The sequence below is a fragment of the Protobothrops mucrosquamatus genome, unplaced genomic scaffold, assembly GCF_001527695.2.
Source record: "Protobothrops mucrosquamatus isolate PMUCROS unplaced genomic scaffold, P.Mucros_1.0 scaffold5506, whole genome shotgun sequence".
NCBI lineage: Eukaryota > Metazoa > Chordata > Lepidosauria > Squamata > Viperidae > Protobothrops > Protobothrops mucrosquamatus.
In genome coordinates, this window is record NW_015391361.1 from 15,830 (window position 1) to 27,576 (window position 11,747).

Consider the following 11,747-nt stretch of genomic DNA (forward strand, 5'->3'; position numbering starts at 1 on the left):
CATCCAGCTCAGAGAGCATCAAGAACCTCCTCCTCCTCCTCCTCCTCCTCCTCCTCCCTCCTCCTCCCTCCTCCTCCTGCATAGCCCCCTCCCTTCTAGCATTGATGAGGTTCCCTACTTGGGAAATGAATCGTCTTCAGGAAAGCCATCCAGCTCAGAGAGCACCAAGGACCCCACACCCCTTAGAAGAAATAAAATGGCTTTATAGAGTCAGGTCAGATAGGCAGCATAGAAATGTGATGAATACATAACATTTTACGAAAGAATAACCAATTCGAAATAACTTTTACACAAGGATCTACGATATTCAATTGTGCCTGTGCACTTCCTCTCACAATCTAGCCAGGGCGGCCTCCTCAAAATTCGGGGCGCCCTGGACCCTTGCCCAACGCTAGTTTGTCACAATTTTTTTTTTCAAATAAGGGGGTGGAAAAATTCCATTTTCGAAGCTGCCCATTAATCCTGCTCTTCCTCAGCCCCGCGGATTGCGCGTGGAGGCTGTGCGTTTCCGTGTTTCCGTCCGAGATCTTGTCATGGCGGAGTGCGTTGTGTTTGTGCTGCTTCATCGTCAGAAACCCTCTCTTTTTATAGATATCAGTTTTGTGGGGACCTCGGAGCTGAAGGCGGCGCGAGCGGACTCTCCCTTCTGCCTAAAGAAAGCGGCTACAATTGGTACTAAGCGGGCGGCAGAAGGAACTCGCGCCTTTACGCTCTTCTTTGGGCTTGTAGCACGCCGGGTTGCACGCTTCGGGTGTCGTTCACGTCGGTTGGCTGCGGTGCCGGGGCCCTGCGCCCCGCAGCGGAGCGTTGCTAACGCGTCCTCTCTCTCTCTCTCACAGTCCCAGCGAGGCCCATGGTTGCGCAGAGAACAACGGTGGCGAATAAATCCGGGCCTGGCATGATCAAAAAGCCTCCTGGGGGGATCGGAGAGGATGAATCGGCCGAGTTGATACAACAGGTGGGTCTCCGGGGTGGGAGGTCTGTCAGCGGCGGTAAGCGACGTGGGCAGCTGTGGTTTTTCCCGACGGGAATTCCGAACCCCCCCCTTCATGCTGGATTTAAACCGTTTAAAGGGGTCCGGCGGGGGTGTGTGTGTCTGTTAGCCCCTCCTGAACTTCTGTCAGGGGCAAGGAATGAGGAATTGTGAGTGGATTAGAGCAGGGGTCCCTGACCTCTGGGCCGTGGCCACGCAAGCAGCGCGCGACTCCCATTTCTGCGAGCAGTGGGCGCTTGTGCTCCCACGCCAAGCTCCATTTGTGGGAGCGGTGCTCACCGGCCCGCCCGCCGCTGATGGAAATGGACTTGTGCATGCTCACATGGGTGTAACCCCCCCACACACACACATCTCCTCTTCCCTCCCCCCTTGCCTGTAATATTGCATTCTAACCGCTGCGCTACCAGGGCTCAGAGAAAGGAGAAAGAGGAACAGGAGAAGGAAGGAAGGAAGGAAAATATTGCAATAGCAATAGCATTTATATACCCCTCCATACTGCTTTATGGCCCCTCTCTTAGTGGTTTACAGAGTCAGCCTGTTGCCCCCCCCCAACGATCTGGGTCCTCATTTTACCGACCTCGGAAGGATGGGAGGCTGAGTCGACCTTGAGCCGGTCAGGATCGAACTCCGGGCTTTGGGCAGAGTTTGCCTGCAGTACTGCATTCTAACCCCTGTGCCACCAGATATAGAATAGGCGACGATAGGTAGGTAGGTAGGTAGATAGATAGAGAGATAGAGAGATAGAGGCAGGCAGGCAGGCAGGCAGACAGGCAGACAGGCAGACAGACAGACAGACAGACAGACAAATATAGATGATAGACAAATGTAGATGATATATGATATATGATACATAGATATAGATAGATAGATGATATATGATAGATATAGATATATGATACATATAGATAGATGATATAGATGATATATGATACATAGAGATAGATGATATATATTAGATAGATAGATAGATAGATAGATAGATAGATGATAGACAGATGACACAGAGATTATAGAGAGGGGGTGTAGAGCAATAGCAATAGCACTTAACTTATATACTGCTTCATAGTGCTTTATAGCCCTCTCTGAGTAGTTTACAAAGTCAGCCTATTTGCCCCCACCCCAACAGTCTGGGCCCTCATTTTACCGACCTCGGAAGGAGGGAAGGCCGAGTCAACCTTGAGCCGGTCAGAATCGAACAGGCTGGCAGTCGGCAGAGTCAGCCTGCAATGCTGCATTCTGACCACTGTGCCCCCACGGCTCTTTGTGGTGGCGTCCCTTCAGCGACTTGCCTCTGAGATGGACTTTTTTTTTTTGTCAGATCAACGCATTAAAGATGACTGTGGAAGATTTAGAAAAGGAACGAGATTTCTACTTCGGGAAACTGAGGAACATCGAGCTGATCTGCCAGGAGAACGAAGGCGAAAGTGATCCGGTCCTCCAGAGAATCGTGGAAATACTTTATGCTACAGATGTAAGTGGGTGTGATCTGGAGGTGGTGCTCCCCGCTTTGGGCTCGGACGTTAACTGATGAGCTGCGCACCCTTCCCCAGGACATTCACCTGCATGAATTGAATGGAATTAAATAACCTTTATGGTCATTTTTTCTGTACACACCGTGGCACACGCTAAAAATGAAATTCCCACGCATTGCTTCGAAAAGAGAAAAAAAGACCCCCCCAAATGTCACCACCCCAAGGATATTAAATAATAAAATAATAACAATAATAGCAACATCCAAAAATGCCAAATTATACGAAAATGATACCAAGACACACATGAACACATATACATACATGCATGTATATATGTAATCTATCTGTCTGTGTATATATATATATATATATATGTATGTATGTATGTATGTATGTATGTGTGTATATATGTATGTGATTAACGACCTGCATAGGCGTAATGGCGACTTAACTAGGTTTATTGAGAATTACCGAGGAAAATGCTGTATGGAGCTCGCAAACCAGCATTTCTGGAGATTGGATCGACATATCTGTTGGATCACCAGAAAGGTGAGCCGGTACGGACAGGCTCTGAAACAAGATTGAGGGGTTACGAAATTCCAACAAAGGTAACCCACCCGATGGAGTGGTTTATAACCTCTCCAGCAGAATGTTGACCCAAGCCCAATTAACCTTACTTCAACGCGATGCAGGTTGTAACTTGATGGATGCACATAACTTGGATTTTGTAGCGGCACTGGAGGCCTCATTACACCACGTTACGCTGGGAGAAGAAGTTAAAGACACTATTAGACAACGAGCGACTGGACTCCTTATGAATCATAGACGTCACCAGACTCTATCTAAGGGTGAGTTGGAGGCCATGGCCCAACTCAAAGAGGATAGGGATACCCTCATACTGCTGGCCGATAAGGGGAGGGCCACGGTCGTCATGGATAGGGTGCACTATGAACGCAAGGCTTTAGAACTACTCAAAGATACGACTGCTTACAGGATGGTGAAGAAGGACCCCATAGTTACCCTTAAAAATCGGGTTAATAAGTTGCTCAGTGCCCTCAAACATGGTAGGAGAATAGATGACAACACTCTTATGAGTTTACGCCCCAGGGATACGGCTGCTGCTAGGTTTTACGGGCTGCCCAAGGTCCACAAGGAGGGTGTTCCTCTCAGACCTATTGTCTCATTTAGGAACACCCCAATTTCAGGTTTGGCTAAGTGGCTAATTATCGCATTGGCCACCTGGTCAATGACAGCCACACCACCGTCAGATCTGCAGAGGACTTCCTGGACAGGATTAGGACCCTGAGGATAGAGGATGATGAGGTGATGGTGTCTTTTGACGTCGTCTCCCTCTTCACCTCTATCCCACAGGACCTAGCTGTTAGGACAATTAAGGACCTTTTGGATTGTAAAGGACTAGGACAGCACCAGGACTCCCTCCGCCCTGGCGACCTTGTGGATCTTTTAGGGTTATGCCTGAAAACCTACTTCACATTTCAGGGCACGGTATACGAACAGATAAAGGGCACCCCCATGGGATCCCCAATTTCTAGCATTGTTGCCGAGGCTGTCTTGCAATGGTTAGAGCACATAGTGATGGCCCAGTACCGTCCCAAGTTCTGGGCCCACTATTTGGACGACACTTTTGTCGTCATTAAGAGGAGTCGGAAAACTGACTTTGTGAACACACTTAATTCGTTGTGCGGATATACAGTTTACGGAGGAAGAAGAACATCAGGGTAAGCTGGCATTTTTAGATGTCTTGGTCCATCACCGGCCGGATGGGACCCTGAGCACCAAGGTTTTCCGTAAACCCACACACACCGATAGGATTTTGCATTATCATAGCAACCATCCTGTGGCTCACAAGGTTAGTTGTGTTAGAACACTCTTTAAGAGAGTTGACGCCCATTGCAATACAGCCAGGGCCAGAATGCAAGAAAGGAAACATCTCTTCCACATCTGTAAGCAGAATGGATATCCAGTGAAGTTCATCAAGCGCCTGTTGTGGCTCCGTCTTGTGAGCCCCTCTTATCGGAGGAAGAAGGCTCCGAACATGAAGGAGAGGAGATGGCCAGGCCTCCCTCTCCCTCTTTGGCAATGCCTCAGGTGTCTCCCGACGGAGAAGAGATTGACCAGGAGCCGGGTGGTTCTGAGATTGGCCAGGAGCCCGGTGTTTCTCAGATTGGCCAGGAGCCAGGTGTGTCGGATAATGAGGAAGAGAAGTTGTGGCTGGATCCACACCAGCGTAGGAGCGACAAGCGTGCGCAGCAGAAAAAGAGACGTGCCAGAGATTAAGCTGAGTCACTGGACCACACCCCACAGGCTATGAAAGGGTGCTGGTGGCCATTTGGACCTCTGTGACGGACAAAAGCTGAATCTCTGGCAAAGTAGTTTGCTGTGGCTTTAAACTGTGTGTATTGTTTTTGTTTCTGTGTGCTTGGAGTAAAAGGTCTTGGCAGGCAGCTACGGAGCTGCTGCCAAGTTTCTTATCTGTGAAGTGGTGTCTGGAGAAGTCTTTAACCCTTGGCTGGCTGTTTGGGTGTGTGGGTCGGAACGGGGACAGAACAGCGCCATGGTGCACTACCTAGACCTCCTAGTGATCTACAGACGGGGATTTTACCTTCCCAGACGACACGTGTCACCCTCCCATATGTTAACAACGTCTCGGAGGCCACAGCCAGATTGCTGGCACCTTATAACATCGTGGTAGCACACAAACCTAGCCGGACGTTGCGTTCATGTATTATGAGGCCAAAAGACCCACTCCCCACGTTAGAGAAATCTGGAGTGGTATACATGATTAACTGCAGTAACTGCTCCAGTAACTACGTGGGTGAGACTTCTAAGAGGGTCATAACTAGAATTCAGGAGCATAAATTGGCCATAAGAAGAGGGGAGCAATATTCCCAAATTCTGACGCATATGGTAGAGTCTGGTCACAGATTTGATTTTGATGGGGTGAAGGTGGTTGCCAGTGATGCTACAAAGAATGTTAGACTGCTTAAAGAAGCCTGGCTCTCGGGTGATGAATCGATCAACCGGCATATTGATCTGCGCCCGGCATATCGAACGCTGAGGTCATGGGAGGCACGCAATAGATCGTCATGGGATAACCAAAATAATAACAACAACCCCACCCCCACACTGGAGAGGGTCAATACCCATGAGAGTAGTGACCAACGATTTAAGACCTCTAGTGCCAAGAGGATTAAAGCACATCCATCACGAGCGGTAGAACCTGTTGACATTGGAGGTCGAGCCAACGCAACGTCGGATACCCCCGTGCGTTGCGGGAGATGTTCAGAGGAAGAGACGGAATACACTTGGGTCGAGATACCCCATAACCATCCTCGCAACAGCATCAACTTCACCACGAGTACCACCGCGACCGTGGATTTCCATATCTGCCTGGCGGGATCGCAGTCATGCCTATGTGAAACGGCTGACCCGATAAGATCTACCCTTGTAAACGCACGAGAAGGGAATTATTGCGAGCTCTCCCCGTGGGGAGCTATTACATGCCCTCAAAAAGGGGCGCGGCAGACCAAAGGGAATGAAGGCAGGATTATTGAACTACGACCCGGAGTGATCCTCAAGAAGGGGAATGAAGAGCTCCTTGTAAAAACTACCCCCCATGAAGGTATACGAGGAGGAAATGATCGGGAGCTCCCCTCGCTCAGGGCTGATGTGTGTTCTCTAAAGGCAACATGGCAGATGGAAGGGGGTGAAGGTACGATCACCAAATCAAGATCCGGACTGCCTTATGAAGGGAAAGGAGGAGGGACAACGTATTGACGAGGCACGGAGGTGGACACCCCTAAATGCGGTTGACATAGATGGAGCCACTTACCGATGCTTTCAGCCTAATCAGCGTTACGAACTGAGGTCTACCAAAAAGGGGAGGACAGATGCCATGAATGTTCACGATAGCAGTAGAATCCGGGGAGTGGAGCCGAAAGGAAAGCTTGACGATGGGAGTGAATGCAGGATGCATCCGATGGAATCCTGCAATGACTATCGTAATCGTGGCTTGGGAAAGGGACCTATTGGTCATCTTAAAGGAGAGGAGAAGAAAAAACATCAGGATGATGAGGGTTGTGGTTTGAATTGGAAGAAAGACAGGCTCCTCCCTGTTTCACAGCCACGGAGTAACGGGAGGGTTGATGTCCATGGGAACGTAGGCAAAAGAATTGAGGAGGAGTTGACCATGATGAACACAGTGATTGACCGACCGGGACCTATCACAAGGTCTAGGAGTCGGGCGCAGGCATTGGCTGGTGTATAAATGCCTTCTCCCATTGAATTATCTATGCCCTGATGATGTTGGTAGGAACCAACGAAAGCTAGGTCTCTTTTAGAATCTTTTAGAATCTTTTAAAATTTTTAATGTTTTATTAAAACTTTTAATGATTTTAAATTTCCCTGGTGTTCACCTTTTGTTATTTATTAGTATGGATATACCCAGGGATCACTCATCCATTTTTAGTGTTATTTTTAATATGTATGTGTATGTACGTACGTACGTATTGTACAGTGGTGGCCAAAATGGTGGAAACCTTTTGATGGCATTTCTACTGTACACTTTTCCCAAAAGGTTTCCACCATTTTGGCCGCTACTATATACCATGTTTCAGAGAATGCGCAGCTCCCCATATAAATTCTCCCATGCGGAGCGGTTTACTTTTGTTCTATCCCAGCCTATTGCCGTCCTTGTTAGAGGCACAAGGACCCAACCCCTGCTGATACAATAGGCTGGAGACTTTAAAACAAAACAAAATCCCTTTTATTTGGGTGACAAACCTGTCAATAAATCCAAAACACAAACAGCAAAACTCAAGTCCAAAGGAAGGAAATAGTCCACAGGAACACATTGCAAACAAGACGAACAGACCAGGATTCTAAGAAGCACTTTGCAAATGGTTGCCTTGAGCAACCAGCAACGCCCACACCTCCCCTTTTTATACAGCAGTCCCAGGGCGTTGCCTCTCATTGCCTTCTCCGTTTACTTTGGAGTAGTCGCATAGACTGCTGTTGTTTTTCTCTTGCTAATTGACGACGCCTGCGAGGATCAATTAGCACATCCAGGTGTGAGCCTTCTGAATCTGACTCATGCTCCTCACACAGCTGAGCTTCATCAGAAATACGACTGGAGGGGCCAGGCTCTTCAAGCCGTGAGTCCTGTAATTCATCAGAGCCTCCCTCTGACCCTGACAGCCCCTCAAAGGCCTCCTCCACCTTCTCCTCAGATTCCTCAGACTCAGCTGTTGGGAACACAGGCTGGCACGGAATCACAACACTATCCCACACCGCAGGGCCCTTCCCCTGGGTCTGCCGATCCGGATGCGGTCGGGATGGGAATTGGTCATGAAAGGCGGTCACCAAAGCAGGAGCATGAACAGTGGTCGCATCCTCCCAGGTGAACTCCTCCGGTCCGTAACCTTTCCATTCAATCAGATACTGGAAGCGACCTTTCACCCAACGGGAGTCCCGAATGCTGGCAACCTCGTACTTGGGAGCACTGTCTCCATCACATTGTTCTGGTGGGGGAGGTTCGGCTCGGCGGAGTGGACACTCCGGTTGCTCAGGGACCAACAGAGCGGTGAAAGACCGGATGTACCCGCATGGAACGTGGCAGAGTTAAGCGATAGGCGACCGGATTGATGACAGCCTCGATGGGGAACGGTCCTACATATCGGTGGTCTAATTTCTTGACTGGCCGGGTTGACGGTAGGTTCCTGGTGGACAACCATACCCGGTTTCCCACTGATAGTAGAGGCGTATCCCGCCTCGACTGATCAGCAAACCTTTTGTAGTCAGCCTTGGCCTTCTCCAACTGTCGCTGCACCAATCGATGGATCGCCTGTAACTCTGCCATGTAGTCGTTTGCTGGTGGTCCCGGTGCGTCTAATGGGGAAAGAGGGAAAAACCGAGGGTGACAGCCCACATTGGCTAAGAATGGGGTCATCTGCGTGGAGGTGTGCTGGGAGTTATTGAACGCAAACTCAGCCACCGCCAGATAGTCCACCCAATTGTTCTGCTGCTGATTGACATAGCAGCGCAGATATTGTTCCAGGATTCCAACGACCTTCTCGGTCCCTCCGTCAGTTTGGGGATGATATGCGGACGAGAGGCAGATCTTGACGTCTAACGCCTGCATCAACCCCTGCCAGAAACCGGCTGTGAACTGGGCCCCCCTATCGGACACGACCCTATCAGGAAGACCATGTAGCCGGAACACCTGCTGGATGAACATGCAACCGGTGGCGCGGGCAGAAGGCAAGCCACGACATGGAATGAAATGCGCCATCTTGGTCAGCATGTCCACCACCACAAACACCGTCGTGAATCCAGAAGACGGGGGTAAGTCCGTCAGAAAGTCCATAGACACAGCCCCCAGGGTCGTTTGGGTGTCGGCAAGGGCTGCAGTAGGCCGGGCGGGGCCCCTGTCGCTGACTTGGCCTGCCTACATGAAATACAAGAGGAGACGTGGGTCTGAACGTCGTGTCGGATTCGGGGCCACCAGAAGGTCCGGGAGACCAAGTTCAGGGTCTTGAACAGGCCAAAATGCCCCGCCGCCGGATTGTCGTGACACTGGCTGAGGATGAGTCCCCTGAGCGGGCCCCCAGGAACATAAAGCCGATTACGATAGTGGAGGAGTCCATCCGTGACTGTCCATGGGGAATTGGGCCCCGCCTCCTCCTTTCGCTGAGCCACCCATCCATCCTGCTGCTGGGCCTCCTGAATCCGAGCCCGTATATCTATCGGCTCTCGTACCACAGCAAAAGACTCGATAGGGAGCACTGTCCTGGGCAGAAGCTTGTCTTCTGCTCGGAAATATTCGGGCTTCCTGGACAGAGCATCTGCTCTTTGTGACCGCTGGGTACGTACGTCACCCGGAAATTGAACCTCGCAAAGAAGAGAGACCACCGGATCTGGCGTTGGTTCAATTTCCGAGCGGTCTGCAGGCTCTCCAAATTCTTATGGTCCGTCTGGACCTCGATTTGATGACGCGCCCCTTCCAGATGATGCCTCCAGGCCTCGAATGCCACTTTAATGGCCAATAGCTCCTTCTCCCAGATGGTATAGTTGCGCTCCGCCGGATTCAATTTCCATGAATAGTACGCGCAAGGGAAGAGGGCACCGCCGGGCGTCGTCGCCTGGAGTAACACCGCCCCAATGGCAATGTCGGAGGCATCCGCCTCCACGACAAATGGCCGTTGCGGGTCAGGATTCTTCAGGATGCGCTCCTTCATGAAGGCTTCCTTCAAAGCCTGGAAAGCCCGTTGTTCCGGAGCGTCCCACTGGAACGGAGTCTTTTTCTGCAGGAGCCGAGTAAGGGGGGCTGTCATGGTAGCAAACCCGGGGATGAAAGTCCGGTAATAGTTGGCGAACCCAAGAAGTCGCTGGACATCCTTCACACCATGTGGGGGTTGCCAACTCTGCAAAGACTCAACTTTACTCGGCTCCATGGCGATGCCCTCAGGAGAAATACAGTGACCCAAGAACTCTATAGTCGTCTTGTAGAACTGACACTTCACTAATTTAGCATACAGGCGATGTTCTCGGAGCTGCTGCAGGACCTGACAAAGATGCTGATGATGCACCTCTCGCGATGGGGAATAGATCAGGATGTCGTCCAGGTATATCACAACGAACTGATCTAACAAGTCCCGGAAAATATCGTTCATAAAGTGCTGGAACACGGCAGGGGCGTTAGGCCAAATGGCATCACCGTGTACTCGAAGTGCCCGTACCGAGTACCAAACGCCGTCTTCCACTCATCACCCGACCGAACTCTGACAAGGTTATAAGCTCCAGGCGAGTCCAATTTTGTGGAGATCTTTGCCTCACGGAGCCGGTCCAAGAGTTCAGGGATGAGGGGCAGCGGGTATCGGTTGCGCACTGTGATGGCATTCAATTTCCGATAATCACAGCACAACCGCAATTCACCGGACTTCTTCTTGACGAAGAGTACGGGTGCGGACACTGGCGAGGACGAGGGCTGAATAAAACCCCGGGCCAAATTCTTGTCCAAAAAGTCCCGCAACGCGGCCAACTCGGGGTCCGAATGGAATACAAACGTCCCATTGGGAGAGGCACGTCAGGGACTAAGTCAATGGGGCAGTCATAGGGCCTGTGCAGGGGCAATTGATCCGCCTCCGTCTCGCTGAACACAGCATAATCCGCCAATTCAGAGGGTAAGGAGACCCCCAGGGGCCCCTCTACCTGACCAGCACAGATGTGGCGGGTGTGGTCCCCGCACTGCAAGCTTGGAAAGGTGACCACGTTCTATGACCAATAAATCTGTGGGTCATGCGCTCGAAGCCACGCCATTCCCAAGACCACAGGGAAATGCAGGTCTGAGGTGATATAAAACTGGATGGCCTCTTCATGTGTACTGATGGCCATACATAACGGTTGCGTGGCAGCCTTAATTGGCCCAGACCGAAGCACTCGACCATCAATGGTCTCCACTAACATCGGTGGATCCACGGGGCATTGGGGAATTGCCCATTGAGCCACGAATGCTGCGTCTATAAAGTTCGTAGTGGCCCCCAGAGTCAATCAACATATGGACAGGAATCCCCTTGGGCAACTTAGGAAGAATCAGGCGCGCCTCCAAGATCAAATGTTTTGGGGGTCCGTGGGCAGCATCAGAAGGGTGTGGCTCGGAGGTGCGGGACGCCCGACCCAAAAGGCCTTTCAGGTCGGGCGTGGGCCGTTTCCCGATAGGGGAGCCGATGGCAGTCTCGGGACAAGCTCCGTCACAGACGCCCCTCGTCGCTTCTTGGGGCAGAAAGCGGCCAAATTCCCAGGGTCCCCACAGTAAAAACACAACCCCCCCGAACGTCGCCTGTTCATCTCTGCCACCGATAGACGAGGCCTGGGAGCACCTAACTCCATTGGCTCCTCCCTCTGGACCGGGGTCGCACTCACAACGGGGGCCGTACGGGTCTCTGGGATGGCATGGCGACTCCTTCGCTGCTGCAGCCGGGCGTCGATCCGTAGACAGAGATGAATGAGCCCAGTAAGATCCGGGGGAATATCAACACGGGCCAGCTCATCCAGCATCTCCTCCGACAACCCATCCTGGAAAGCGTCCACGAGCGCAGCCTCATTCCAGGCTGAATCCTGGCTAAGCAGCCGAAATTCGCTGATATAGCCCTGCAGGGGGTGTTGGCCTTGCCTCAGAGCCTTCAAACGCCGGGTAGCTGTCTGGGTCTTGATGGGGTCTTCATACATTAACCGCATGTGCTCACAAAACCCCACAAAGTTGT

General features: G+C 51.2%; 1 protein-coding gene across 1 annotated transcript in view; it reads left to right on the forward strand.

The window, feature by feature from the left end:
- LOC107299809 (microtubule-associated protein RP/EB family member 1) overlaps positions 1-2,604 on the forward strand; it is a gene marked incomplete at its 5' end in the record, with an annotated part of 15,904 nt that extends 13,300 nt beyond the window's left edge. Inside the window, 2 exons of the mRNA XM_015829147.1 lie at positions 840-958; positions 2,313-2,604. Of these exons, the coding sequence (XP_015684633.1) occupies positions 840-958; positions 2,313-2,522 (329 nt within the window). The remainder of the gene's footprint in view (positions 1-839; positions 959-2,312) is intronic.
- Between the last annotated feature and the right edge of the window lie 9,143 nt (positions 2,605-11,747).